Source organism: Calonectris borealis, chromosome 31 (assembly GCF_964195595.1).
Source record: "Calonectris borealis chromosome 31, bCalBor7.hap1.2, whole genome shotgun sequence".
Lineage (NCBI taxonomy): Eukaryota > Metazoa > Chordata > Aves > Procellariiformes > Procellariidae > Calonectris > Calonectris borealis.
Window position 1 is genome coordinate 1,341,120 of NC_134342.1, and position 13,521 is coordinate 1,354,640.

A 13,521-nucleotide genomic window follows, 5' to 3' on the forward strand; every position below is an offset into this window, starting at 1 on the left:
CCCATAATGCCCAGCTCCACCTGGGCCTGAGCTATCCCTTAAAACCTTGCTCCACCTCGGCCACCCCAATCCCACGATGCTCTACTCCGTGTCAGCCATCTCGTATCCCACAATGCCCTGCTCCGTGTCAGCCATCTCCTATCCCACAATGCCCTGCTCCGTGTCAGCCATGTTGTATCCCACCGTGCCCCACTCCCCATCCCACAGTGCCCCGCTCCCCAAGGCCATGATGCTCCATTCCCCAAGGCCATGATGCTCCACTCCCCAATGCCATGACGCTCCGCTCCCCATCCCACGATGCTCCGCTCCCCCACTATCCCATGATGCCGCTCACCGGTGCCACCCCTGCCGCAGGTCCCCAGCCGCCCCAGACACTCCTTGTGCGCCGGGGCCCGGCATCGGCTGCAGCGGTACCCCTGGTAGAACGTGCCCCTGGGGGGACACCAGGACACAGGGGGGACACAGGGTCACAGTCAGCACAAAGCGACACCCGTTGGCCCACCTGCACCCACCCACCCCACCCCATCCCGGACTGACCCAATCCTGGACCTTGGGCCAACCCAGTCATTGACCCACCAGGTTCTTGGCCCATGTTGGCCTTGGTCCCACCAGAATCAACCCACCTTGGTTTTAACCCACTGAGGGATTGACCCACCTTGGCCCTGGCCCACACAGGACTCAACCCACCCAGGGATTGACCCACCCTGGTCTTGACTCACCTTGTAGTCTTCTACCCAAGCCTTGACCCACCTTGGCCTCCACCCAATCCTTGACCCACCTTGGCCTTGGGGCCACTCAGGGCTTGACCCATCATCTCCTTGACCCACCCAGGACTCAACCCACCCAAGACTTGACCCACGTTGGCCTTGGCTTACCTGGACTCAACCTACCCAATCTTTTACCAACTCAGACCTTGACCCACCCAAGGCTTGACCCACCTTGGCCTCAACTCACCCAAGGGCTTGACCCATCAAGATGTCACCCCACCTCCAATCACCTACCTGGGGCCTCCCCTTCTCCCAGAGCCCCCCAACCCCATCTCCCTGGTTATCCTGTCCCCCCTTGTCTCCCCAGGAGAGTAGGGGACATAATTTTGGGGTCCTACCTCAACAACATCTGGCAGGCCCTGCAGGACGTGGTGTCCTCAAAGGAGAACATCTGGAAGTCATGCCCGTCGGCCAGGGCGTGCTCGGGGAAGATGTTGGAACTGGCAAGAGATGGGGGGACCTGGGTCTGGTGGGGGCAAACTGGCCCCCCTGGTGCCACCCAGCCCCCAGTGGGGCAGGTCCCCTCACCCCTGGGTGCGGGGGGGACCTTACAGGGCCATCTCGAACTGCTCCAGCCACTTCTTCTTCAGCTCACGGGTCTTGAAGAAGAGCTCATAGCCCTGCAGCCCGGCCGTGTCGATGAGCAAGAAGGTGTGGGTCCACTGTGGGCATGGGTGGGGCTCAGCGGTGCCCCACCGCCTGGGTTCACTGCCACCCGGACGCCTGGGGCCACTGGGGACTGCATTCCTGGGGCCACCAGGCTTCAGTGTGTCCACTAAGGTCCTGGACACTTGGATCCACCAAGAACCTGGATGCTTGGGTCCACCAGACCTAGACACTTGTGTCCACCAGCAACCAGGATGCTGGGATCCACCAGACCTGGACGCCTGGGTTCATTGGGGACCCGGATACCTGGGTTCATTGGGAAGAGGACACCTGGGAACTGGACACATGGGTCCACCAGGCTTCACTAGGTCCACCAAGGACCTGGATACTTGGGCCTACCAGACCTGGATGCTTGGGACCACCAGGTACCTGGACACCTGGGTTCATTGGGAACTGGACGCCTGGATCCCAGGGTACCTTCTTGCCATCGCGGGGGCCGAGGCCACCATCCCGCAGTTGGTGGCTCTGCAGGTCCACAACGTCTTTGGCCTCGTAGGAGTCCCCACGGCGCTTGCAGATGATCAGGGCCTTGTCCAGGAGGAAGCCGTACCTGGGGACAGGGATGGGGGTGGCATTGGGTTCCCAAGGTCACCGTGCGTCTTGGGGTGTCCCCACCACTGCCCTGGAGTGGCCCCTGCTCTGTGACAAGGGTGTCCCCAAGGTGTCCCTGTGTTCCCATCCTTATGTCCCTGTGGGTGTCCCGATGGGGGTTCCTGTTTTCCCATGTCCCCATGGTGTCCCTGTGGTGTCTCCATGTCCCCAAGGGTGTCCCCGCATCCCTCTGTTTTCCTCATGTCCACATAATGTTCCCATGATCTTCCTGTGGTGTTCCCATGTCCCCGTGGGTGTCCCCATGGTGTCCCCATGGGTGTCCCCATGTTCTTGTGGTGTTCCCATGTCCCCGTGAGTGTCCCCATGGGTGTCCCCATCTTCCTGTGGTGTTCCCATGTCCCCGTGGGTGTCCCCATGGTGTCCCCATGGGTGTTCCCATCTTCCTGTGGTGTTCCCATGTCCCCGTGGGTGTCCCCATGGTGTCCCCATGGGTGTCCCCATGTTCTTGTGGTGTTCCCATGTCCCCGTGGGTGTCCCTGCAGCATTCCCATGGGTGTCCCCATCTTCTTGTGGTGTTCCCATGTCCCCGTGAGTGTCCCCATGGTGTCCCCATGGGTGTCCCCATCTTCCTGTGGTGTTCCCATGTCCCCGTGGGTGTCCCCATGGTGTCCCCATGGGTGTCCCCATGTTCTTTGTGGTGTTCCCATGTCCCCGTGGGTGTCCCCATGGTGTCCCCATGGGTGTCCCCATGTTCTTTGTGGTGTTCCCATGTCCCCGTGGGTGTCCCTGCAGCATTCCCATGGGTGTCCCCATCTTCTTGTGGTGTTCCCATGTCCCCGTGAGTGTCCCCATGGTGTCCCCATGGGTGTCCCCATCTTCCTGTGGTGTTCCCATGTCCCCGTGGGTGTCCCCATGGTGTCCCCATGGGTGTCCCCATGTTCTTTGTGGTGTTCCCATGTCCCCGTGGGTGTCCCTGCAGCATTCCCATGGGTGTCCCCATCTTCTTGTGGTGTTCCCATGTCCCCGTGAGTGTCCCCATGGTGTCCCCGTGGTGCCCCTCGCCCCATCCCACCTGTCCACCTTGGAGCGCCTCTCGGTGCTGGAGACCTTCAGCTCTCCGTCGATTTTGGGGCGCCCGAACTGCGCCAGGGACTGCGGCTGTGCCGGACATCAGCAGGAATGTGGGGGACATGGGGGACACATGGGGGGACATGGGGGGCAGGGACGTAGGGGGAACATGGAGGGACATGGGGATATGGGGGATAGGGGGAGATGTGGGGGGGTCCCAGGGATGGTGGAGGGGTTTGGGGGGGCTGGAGGGATCCCCACCATGTGGTGGAGGCAGAGCTGGACACTCAGGAGGATTAGGGAGGGTCTGGGGGTGCAAGGAGAGACAGGGCAATTTGGGGGTGCCATAGGGTGGTTGGGGGGTCCCCCCAGGTTGGGGGGGGCTGGGAGGGAGGATCAGGGGGGTCCCCACCATGTTGTGGAGGCAGAGCTGGACACTCGTGAGCTGTTTCAGGGTCTCGTTGTCCCGTTTGACCTCGTTCACGCACTGCGCCAGGTCCTGGGGGGGGCACTAGTCAGGCACCCCCAAACCCCCAGATACCCCTGGGGACCCCCGAATACCCTCCAGCCTCCCTTGACCCTCAAATACCCCCCCCCAACCCCAAAGACCCCCTTAGGAACCCCCAAATATCACCCTAGGGCACCCATATTTCCCCCAGACCTCCCAGGGTACCCCAAGAGACTCCCAGGACCCCCAGAACCCAAGAGAAGACCCTCAGGACCCCCCCAAGACTCCCCAGGACCCCCCAAACCTCCTAGGACCCTTCCAAGACCTCCAGGGGCCCCTAAACCCTCCAAGACCCCCCAGGATCCCCTCAGGACCCTCTAAGATCCCCCAGGACCTCCCCAGACCACCCAGGATCCCCCCAAGACCCCCCTGGACTTCTCCAAAACCTCCCAGGACCCTCTCAGGACCCCCTAAGACTCCCCAGGATCCCCCCAGACCCCCCAGGACCCCCTAAGACCCCCCAGGACCTCCTCAGGACCTCCTCAAGTCCCCCCAGGATCCCCCCAAGATTCCCCAGGACCCATCCAAATGTCCCCAGGCCCACCCCAGACCACTCCAAGACCCCCTAGGATCCTCCCCAGCCCCCCCAGCCCCCCCCAGGGCACCCCAGGACACCCCAGGACCCACCCTCATGGCGTCCAGGGCCTCCCGCAGCCTCTCCCTCTCGGCTGGCTCTGGGGTCAGCTTCACCAGCTCCTGGGGGTCAGGGGTCAGGGCTTGTCCCCCCCAGCAGGGACCCAGGCATCCGGGGCCCCCAAGGGACCCCCCAGGTTTACCCCCTTGATGGGACCCAGGGCCACCCCTCCCCAAGGGACCCAGGCGTGCCCCAGGGGACCCAGGTGTCCCCCTCCCTCCCCAAGGGACCCAGGCGTGCCCCAGGGGACCCAGACGTCCCCCAGGGGACCCAGATGTCCCCCTCCCTCCCCAAGGGACCCAGGTGTGCCCCAGGGGACCCAGATGTCCCCAAGGGACCCAGGCGTGCCCCAGGGGACCCAGGCGTCCCCCAGGGGACCCAGATGTCCCCCTCCCTCCCCAAGGGACCCAGATGTGCCCCAGGGGACCCAATTGTCCCCAGGGGACCCAGGTGTCCCCTCCCTCCCCAAGGGACCCAGATGTCCCCAGGGGACCCAGTGTCCCCCTCCCTCCCCAAGGGACCCAGATGTGCCCCAGGGGACCCAATTGTCCCCAGGGGACCCAGGTGTCCCCCTCCCTCCCCAAGGGACCCAGGCATCCCCCAGGGGACCCAGATGTCCCCAGGGGACCCAGGTGTCCCCTCCCTCCCCAAGGGACCCAGGTGTGCCCCAGGGGACCCAGATGTCCCCAAGGGACCCAGGCGTCCCCCAGGGGACCCAGATGTCCCCAGGGGACCCAGATGTCCCCCTCCCTCCCCAAGGGACCCAGATGTGCCCCAGGGCACCCAATTGTCCCCAAGGGACCCAGGTGTCTCCCTCCCTCCCCAAGGGACCCAGGTGTGCCCCAGGGGACCCAGGCGTCCCCCAGGGGACCCAGATGTCCCCCTCCCTCCCCAAGAGACCCAGGTGTGCCCCAGGGGACCCAGATGTCCCCAAGGGACCCAGGCGTGCCCCAAGGGACCCAGGTGTGCCCCAGGGGACCCAGATGTCCCCAGGGGACCCAGGTGTCCCCCTCCCTCCCCAAGGGACCCAGGCGTCCCCCAGGGGACCCAGATGTCCCCAGGGGACCCAGGTGTCCCCCTCCCTCCCCAGGGGACCCAGGTGTGCCCCAGGGGACCCAGATGTCCCCAAGGGACCCAGGCGTGCCCCAGAGGACCCAGATGTCCCCCAAGGGACCCAGATGTCCCCAAGGGACCCAGGTGTGTCCCAGGGGACCCAGATGTCCCCAAGGGACCCAGGCGTGCCCCAGGGGACCCAGGCATCCCCCTCCCTCCCCAAGGGACCCAGGCATGCCCCAGGGGACCCAGATGTCCCCAGGGGACCCAGTGTCCCCCTCCCTCCCCAAGGGACCCAGGTGTGCCCCAGGGGACCCAGATGTCCCCAAGGGACCCAGGCGTGCCCCAGGAGACCCAGGCGTCCCCCTCCCTCCCCAAGGGACCCAGGCGTGCCCCAGGGGACCCAGGGGTCCCCCCTCCCGGCTGAGCAGACCTGGAGCAAGAGGTGGTACTTGAGCACCCGCTGCATCGGCACCATCAGGAGGTCCCTCAGGGAGAAGCGCCCGTTGTTGGCTCGTTGGGAGCACTCCTGGGGGTCACGGGGGAGGTCATGGGGGTCACAGGGGTGATGGGGGGGTTCACAGGGGGTCATGGGGGTCAGAGGAGGTCAGGTCATGGGGGATCATGGGGATTGGGAGAGTCTGGGGGACATGGGGGTCACAGGGGGACTGGGGGAGTCAGAAGGGTCATGGGGGGACATAGGGTCATGAGGGGTGGGGGGACATGGGGGGTCCCGGGGTGGACTGGGAGGGTCCCAGGGGGACCAGAGGGGTTCCAGGGGAACTAGGGGAGTCCGGGGGTCCCAGGGGGTGTCAGGGTGTCCCATGGAGGGGACCCAGGCGTCCGAACCCACCTGCACCTTCATGCAGAGGTTGTGGCTGGGGGTTTTGGGGGGGATCAGGGGGCTCCGGGGGGATCAAGGGGGGTTGGGGAGGGGGCCCAGGCATCCAGGCCCACCTGCAGCTTCATGCGGAGGTCGGTGTTGGTCGCGAGCTGGTCGAGGCGCCGGGCGGCCGCTTCCACCTGGCTGCAGTAGCGGCCGTAGAGCAGGAACCTGGGGGGATGGAAACCACCCAAATCCACCCGAACCCACCCAAAACGCAGCTGGAATCTGCCCCAAACTGAGCCAAAATCAAAGCCAATACCAGACCCGGAATCAGACCCAGAATGGACCCACAATGGACCTGAAATTGGACCCAAAATAGGCAGAATTGGCCCCAAAATGGACCTGAAGTTGGACCCAAAATGGACAGGATTGGAGCTGATATCAGACCCAAAATGGACAGAATTGACCCAAAATGGATCTGAAATTTGACCTGAAATCAGATCTGAAATGGACAGAATTGGCCCCAAAATGGACCTGAAATTGGACCTGAAATGGACAGAATTTCCCCCAAAATGGAGCTGAAATTAGACCAAAAATGGACAGAATTGGACCCAAAATCAGACCTGAAATTGGACCCGAAATAAACCCAATTGGACCAAAAATTGATCCAAAATCGGCCCCAAAATGAACCCTAAAATGGCCCCCCCCACATACACCCATTGCCCCCTCCCAGGACCCCCAATACCCCCCAGGACCCCTCCAGGACCCCTCAATGCCCCCCAGGACCCTCCCAGGACCCCCACTACCCCCCAGGACCCCTCCAGGACCCCTCAATGCCCCCCCGGACCCTCCCAGGACCGCCCCCAAACCCCCCATTGCCCCCAGGACCCCCCATTGCCCCCAGGACCCCCCAACAGCCCTCAGGACCCCCCCATGCCCCTCACCTCTCCTTGTAGGCGAGGAAGAGGGGGGGCAGCCCTCGCCCCCCCCCCGACCCTCCCAGTGCCCCCCGCAGCTCCCCCAGGAAGAGCCGGTGCAGCTGCAGCAGCTCCTGTGGGGCAAGGGGGGTGTCACCCACCGAAAAAGGGGGACCCCCCCCTCCAAGACCCTCCCTCAGATCCCACAGACCCTCCCAGCACCCCCTACGGTGGTTACTGGGGGTTACTGGGGGCACTGGGAGGGGTAACTGGGAGGACTGGGATGTTACTGGGCATTTCTGGGAGCAGTGGGAGGGGTTACTGGGAGCACTGGGAGTACTAGGGGGATACTGGGAGCACTGGGAGGGCTACTGGGAGAACTGGGAGGGGTTACCAGGCATTTCAGGGAGCAGTGGGAGGTGTTACTGGGGGTTACTGGGAGGAGCGAGATGGGTTACTGGGCATTACTGCGAGCAGTGGGAGGTGTTACTGGGGGATACTGCAGTTACTGGCAGCAGTGGGAGCCGTTACTGGGCATTTCTGGGAGCAGTGGAAAGGGTTACTGGGGGTTACTGGCAGCATTGAGAGGGGTTACTGGGAGCACTGGGAGCCCTGGGAGTTACTGGGAGCAGCAGGAGGGGTTACTGGGGTTACGAGGAGTACTGGGAGGGGTTATTGGGAGCACTGGGAGCTTGGAGAGTTACTGGGAGGAGTGGGATGGGTTACTGGGCATTACTGGGAGCACTAGGAGGGGTTACTGGGAGCACTGGGGATTACTGGGGGTTACTGGGGTCACCTCGATGTTGATGAAGATGCTCTCGAGGTCTTGGGGCTGCAGGAAGTGCCGCAGTGGCCGCAGGAAGTGCTGTGGGCACTGGGGTTACTGGGAGCACTGGGAAAGGGTACTGAGGACACTGGGGGAACCTGTCCCAGTGCCCCATGTCCCTGTCCCTGCGTCCCCGTCCCCTTCGTCGCCATCTCCACCCGTGTCCCACGTCCCCCAGTGGCCTCAAGTCCCCCCCATCTCCCATCTCCCTGTGTCCCCCAATGTCCCCCATGTCCCCATATTCCCTCATGTCCCCCCATGTCCCCAATGTCCCCCCATGTCCCCCCATGTCCCCCCATGTCCCCCAATGTCCCCCATGTCCCCAATGTCCCCATATTCCCTCATGTCCCCCCATGTCCCCCAATGTCCCCCAATGTCCCCCATGTCCCCATATTCCCTCATGTCCCCCCATGTCCCCCAATGTCCCCCATGTCCCCAATGTCCCCATATTCCCTCATGTCCCCCCATGTCCCCCAATGTCCCCCAATGTCCCCCATGTCCCCATATTCCCTCATGTCCCCCCATGTCCCCAATGTCCCCCCATGTCCCCCCATGTCCCCCCATGTCCCCCAATGTCCCCCATGTCCCCAATGTCCCCATATTCCCTCATGTCCCCCCATGTCCCCCAATGTCCCCCAATGTCCCCCATGTCCCCATATTCCCTCATGTCCCCCCATGTCCCCAATGTCCCCCAATGTCCCCCATGTCCCCATATTCCCCCATGACCCCCCATGTCCCCAATGTCCCCCATGTCTCCATATCCCCCATGTCCCCCTGTCCCCTTATTTCCCCAATGTCCCACATGTCCCCTCCGCCCCCAATGTCCCCTTGTTTCCCCAGTGTCCCCGCATGTCCCCATGTCCCCCTTGTCCCCATATTCCCCCATGTCCCCCTGTGTTCCCAGTGTCCCCCATGTCTCCATAGCCCCCATGTCCCCATATTTCTCCAATCTCCCCCATGTCCCCCCATGTCCCCTACGTCCCCCATATCCCTCCATGTCCCCCATGTCCCCTATGTCCCCCTTGTCCCCGTATTCTCCCATGTCCCCCCATGTCCCCCATGTCCCCTATGTCCCCCTTGTCCCCATATTCTCCCATGTCCCCCCATGTCCCCATATTTCCCCAATGTCCCCCCCCATCTCCCCATGTCCCCCATATTCCCTTGTCCCCAATATCTCCCCACATCCCCTATATTCCCCCATGTCCCCCATGTCCCACCATGTCCCCAATGTCCCCCGTGTCCCCGGTGTCCCCCCATGTCCCCAACCCACCTGGCAGATGGACTCGAGGGTCTCGGTGTACCTCTCCTCCGTCTGCCTCAACTCCTGGATGCAGCAGAGCCTCCGGTCCACCTCCATCTTCTGGGGAGACAGTGGGACCCCTATGTCTGGCGGGGGGGACCCAGGCATCCTGGGGACACCCAGGCACCCGGGAGGGGACCCACCATAGCCGGGGGGGGCTCCACCCGCATCAGGTCCTCGTAGATGTCATCGCCGTCATCTCCTTCGGCCTCGACGCAGTCGTAAAGGTCATCGTCCTCCTCCGCCGTGTCGCTGCGTGGGGACAGTCCGGTACCCCTCTGCACCCCGAATCCCCCCCAGATCCTCCCAAATACCCTCTGGTGTTCCTCTATTGCCCCCCAATATCCTGGTACTCCTTCAATAGCCCCTAATACCCTCTAATACCCTGCTAATGCCTCCTAATGCCCCCCGATACCCCTCTAATACACCCCCAATCCCCCTGGTACTCCCCTGATATCCTAATACCCCCAGGTACCCCTTAAATACCCCCAATCCCCCTCCACTACCCCCCTAGTATCCCCAGGTACCCCTCTAATACCCTTGATACCCCTCTATTGCCCCCCAATACCTCCTGGTGCCCTTCTAACCCCCCTCAAACCTCTATAATACCCCCAATTCACCTATAATGCCCCCTAATACCTCTCTATTGCCCCCCAATACCCCCTGGTACCCCTCTAATACCCCCAATTGCCCCCTGATACCCCTTCTTAACTCCTTACACCCCCAGGAACTCGTTTAATCTCCCCTAATAACCCTGGTACCCCCTGATACCCCTTAATACCCCCCAATGACTCTTAATACCCCCCTAATATCCCCCAATACCCCCCTAATGCCCCCTATGCCCCCATTACCCCCCAATACCCCCCTAATGCCCCCTATGCCCCCATTACCCCCCAATACTCCCCTAATGCCCCCTCGCACCCTCTAACCCCCCAGTACTTCCCAATACCCCAACAATGCCCCCCTAATGACCTTTACTACCCCTCTAGTATCCCCCAATACCCCCCAATAACCCCCTAATGCCCCCCCTAATGCCCCCTGGCACCCCCTAACCCCCCCCAGTACCTCCCTAACACCCCCCAACCCGCCCCACTCACTCGATGAAGTCAGAGAGGCCGCTGTAGATGTCATCGTCCCCAACGCAGTCTTCAGTAGGGAAGGGCCTGGAGGGGGGGACACAGCCCGGACCCCTGGGTCCCTTGGGGACCGGACGCCTGGGTCCCCTGGGGACCGGACACCTGGGTCCCTTGGGGAGGGGGCCCGGACCCCTGGGTCCCTTGGGGACTGGACACCTGGGTCCCTTGGGGAGGGGGCCCAGACCCCTGGGTCCCTTGGGGACCAGTCCCCTGGGTCCCCTGGGGACCGGACGCCTGGGTCCCTTGGGGAGGGGGCCCGGACCCCTGGGTCCCTTGGGGACCAGTCCCCTGGGTCCCCTGGGGACCGGACGCCTGGGTCCCTTGGGGAGGGGGCCCGGACCCCTGGGTCCCTTGGGGGCCGGACGCCTGGGTCCCTTGGGGACCGGACCCCTGGGTCCCTTGGGGAGGGGGCCCGGACCCCTGGGTCCCTTGGGGACCAGACCCCTGGGTCCCCTGGGGACCGGACGCCTGGGTCCCTTGGGGAGGGGGCCCGGACCCCTGGGTCCCTTGGGGGCCAGACCCCTGGGTCCCTTGGGGAGGGGGCCCAGACCCCTGGGTCCCTTGGGGACCGGACCCCTGGGTCCCTTGGGGAGGGGGCGCGGACCCCTGGGTCCCCTGCACTCACGTGAAGCCTTTGCTCTGGGCGATGGGAGTCCAGGAGAGCGTCGAGAGGGTGTCAATCACCTGGGGACAGACAGGGGACATTGGGCAGGGAGGGGCAGGAGCCGGACGCCTGCGTCCCCCCGGGTCGGACCCGGACGCCTGGGTCCCACCTTGCCAAAGTCCTGGACATCGAAGAGGTCGAAGGCGCCGAAGAGCCGGTGCTTCGGGAGCCCAAACTTGTCGGCGCAGGCGGTCAGGAAGGTGCGGATGTTCCTCAGGCACAGGAACTGTGGTGGCACCGTGTCACTGTCACCAGCACCGTCACCAACACCCCCATCAGCACCCCCATTGTCACCATCACCATCATTGTCACTGCCATTGTCATCCCCATCAGGACCATCAACCCCATCATCTTCCCCCATTTATGACCACCGTCGTCACCACCATTGACACTGGCACCTCCGTCATCTCTGTCATCAACACCGCCATCGTCACTGTCACCCCCATCATCAACATCACCAACACTGTCACTGTCATCCCCATTGGCACCATCGCCATCATCATCATGATCGTCACTGTCACCAACACCATCATTGTCACTGTCACTGTCATCCTCACTGGCACCAGTACCATCATCATGACCATCATTGTTGTCGTCATGGTCATTGTCACCCCCAAGGTCACTATCACTATCCACATCACACCCATTGACACCATCAGTCACCCCCATCATCACCAACATCATCGTCATCACGGTCACCATCACTGTCATCTCCATCATTGTCACCGTCATGATCATCATTATCCCCATTGTCAACACCATTGTCAATTGGTACCATCACCGTCATCCCCATTTTCACCATTCGTCATTGTCACCATCAACCCTGTTGTCACCGTCATCATTGGCACCAGCATCACCACCATCATCATCACCACCACTGTCACCATCACCACCATCGTCCCTGTCACCATCGCCATCACCCCGTTGCCACTAACATCACCACCATCATCATCACCCCCACTGTCACCATCACCACCATCGTCCCTGTCACCATCGCCATCACCCTCATTCACACCAGCCCTGTCATTGTCACTGTCACCATCATCCCCGCTGGAACCAGCACCCCCGTACTCCTTTCTGGGGCAATTACCCCCCCCAGTTACCCCACCCTGGGCCAGTTCCACTCCCCCAGTGGGTATTTGCCCCCGGTCATACCTGTGACATCTGGGGACGGGGACAAATGTCACGGGGGGGCACGGCGCGGGGCAGGAGGGCGTTGAGGAGGTGGCAGAGCAGCACCCCATCCCGCAGCGCCTGCGCCAGGTCCCACACTTGCCCCCCGGGGCTGCTCGCCCGGTGCCCCGCCGGCAGCACCCGCGCTGCCACCAGCCAGCGGGCGCACTGCCGCCACGCCTCCATGGCGCCTGCTGATTGGGGGAGACAACAGCGATGGCGTCCCGGTGAGATGATGTCTAGGGAAGAGCCGATGGAGATGGGGTCCTGGTGGGACCGCTTCTGGGGAGGAGCCACAGAAGATGAGGTCCTGCAGTGCAACCACTTCTGGGGAGGAGCCGATGGAGATGAGGTCCTGGTGGGACCACTTCTGGGGAGGAGCCGATGGAGATGAGGTCCTGCAGTGCAACCACTTCTGGTGAGGAGCCGCAGAAGATGAGGTCCTGGTGGGACCACTTCTGGGGAGGAGCCAATGGAGATGAGGTCCTGGTGGGACCACTTCTGGTGAGGAGCCACAGAAGATGAGGTCCTGGTGGGACCACTTCTGGGGAGGAGCCGATGGAGATGAGGTCCTGGTGGGACCACTTCTGGTGAGGAGCCACAGAAGATGAGGTCCTGCAGTGCAACCACTTCTGGGGAGGAGCCGATGGAGATGGGGTCCTGGTGGGACCACTTCTGGGGAGGAGCCGCAGAAGATGAGGTCCTGGTGGGACCACTTCTGGGGAGGAGCTGCAGAAGGTGAGGTCCTGCAGTGCAACCACTTCTGGTGAGGTTCCGACAGAGGTGAGGCCTTGGTGGGACTACGTCCGGTGAGGAACCCACGGAGGGGAGGCCCTGGTGGGATGACTTCTGGTGAGGAGCCAATGGAGATGAGTCTTTGGTGGCTTCTGGGGAGGCTCCCACAGCAAGGGGGGGTCCTTCCCCCCCAAGAACCACCGCGTCTGGGGAGGAGCCGGTGGTGATGGGGCCCCGCGGCACAGCTGCCGGCAGTGAGAAGCGGCCGGCGCTGGTCTCCTTCCCACCGCTGCCGCCACGCCTGGAGAAGACCGGGTGCCGATGGGCTCCTTCCCCCTGGTGCACCCACGTCTGGGGAGGGTCCGGTGGCCTTGGGGACCACCTGGTTGCAGGCAGTAATGGCGTTGGGGCCCGGCCGGGCTGGGGGTTCGTAGGGGTGCCGGAAGCTGGCGGTGCCGCGCCTGCGCCCTGGGGTGCCGCGGGGCCCAATGGGAACGTGGACGCGGTTCCCGGATGCTGGGGTCCTTCCCGCCCCAGCGCCTGCAGCCGGGGAGGAGCTGCCGCCCCCGGGGGGCCCCGCTGTGGTCACGGCCTGCGGTGGTGGTGGTGGTGGGAACAGGGGGGCCCGTGGGGGGACCCAAGCATCCGGGACCCATGGGGGGGACCCAGGCACCAGGGCCTGCACACCCACACCAA

At 63.4% G+C, this 13,521-nt stretch overlaps 1 protein-coding gene across 2 annotated transcripts in view; it reads right to left on the minus strand.

Annotated features, from left to right (window-relative positions):
* The window catches only part of VAV1 (vav guanine nucleotide exchange factor 1), a 16,847-nt gene extending 4,281 nt beyond the window's left edge, over positions 1 to 12,566 (minus strand). The window contains exons 1-17 of one of the 2 annotated variants that reach the window (XM_075134138.1): positions 12,073 to 12,566; positions 11,027 to 11,143; positions 10,879 to 10,937; positions 10,215 to 10,280; positions 9,261 to 9,369; positions 9,088 to 9,174; positions 7,788 to 7,856; positions 7,019 to 7,125; positions 6,206 to 6,302; positions 5,682 to 5,777; positions 4,189 to 4,257; positions 3,466 to 3,552; positions 3,058 to 3,143; positions 1,851 to 1,983; positions 1,320 to 1,429; positions 1,106 to 1,207; positions 335 to 432 (exon numbers count right to left, since the gene is read on the minus strand). In XM_075134138.1, the coding sequence (XP_074990239.1) occupies positions 335 to 432; positions 1,106 to 1,207; positions 1,320 to 1,429; positions 1,851 to 1,983; positions 3,058 to 3,143; positions 3,466 to 3,552; positions 4,189 to 4,257; positions 5,682 to 5,777; positions 6,206 to 6,302; positions 7,019 to 7,125; positions 7,788 to 7,856; positions 9,088 to 9,174; positions 9,261 to 9,369; positions 10,215 to 10,280; positions 10,879 to 10,937; positions 11,027 to 11,143; positions 12,073 to 12,276 (1,696 nt within the window). In that variant the 5' untranslated portion in view covers positions 12,277 to 12,566. Of the gene's footprint in view, positions 1 to 334; positions 433 to 1,105; positions 1,208 to 1,319; positions 1,430 to 1,850; positions 1,984 to 3,057; positions 3,144 to 3,465; positions 3,553 to 4,188; positions 4,258 to 5,681; positions 5,778 to 6,205; positions 6,303 to 7,018; positions 7,126 to 7,787; positions 7,857 to 9,087; positions 9,178 to 9,260; positions 9,370 to 10,214; positions 10,281 to 10,878; positions 10,938 to 11,026; positions 11,144 to 12,072 lie in introns of both variants that reach the window. The other variant, XM_075134137.1, reaches the window with a different exon arrangement.
* Positions 12,567 to 13,521: the final 955 nt, after the last annotated feature.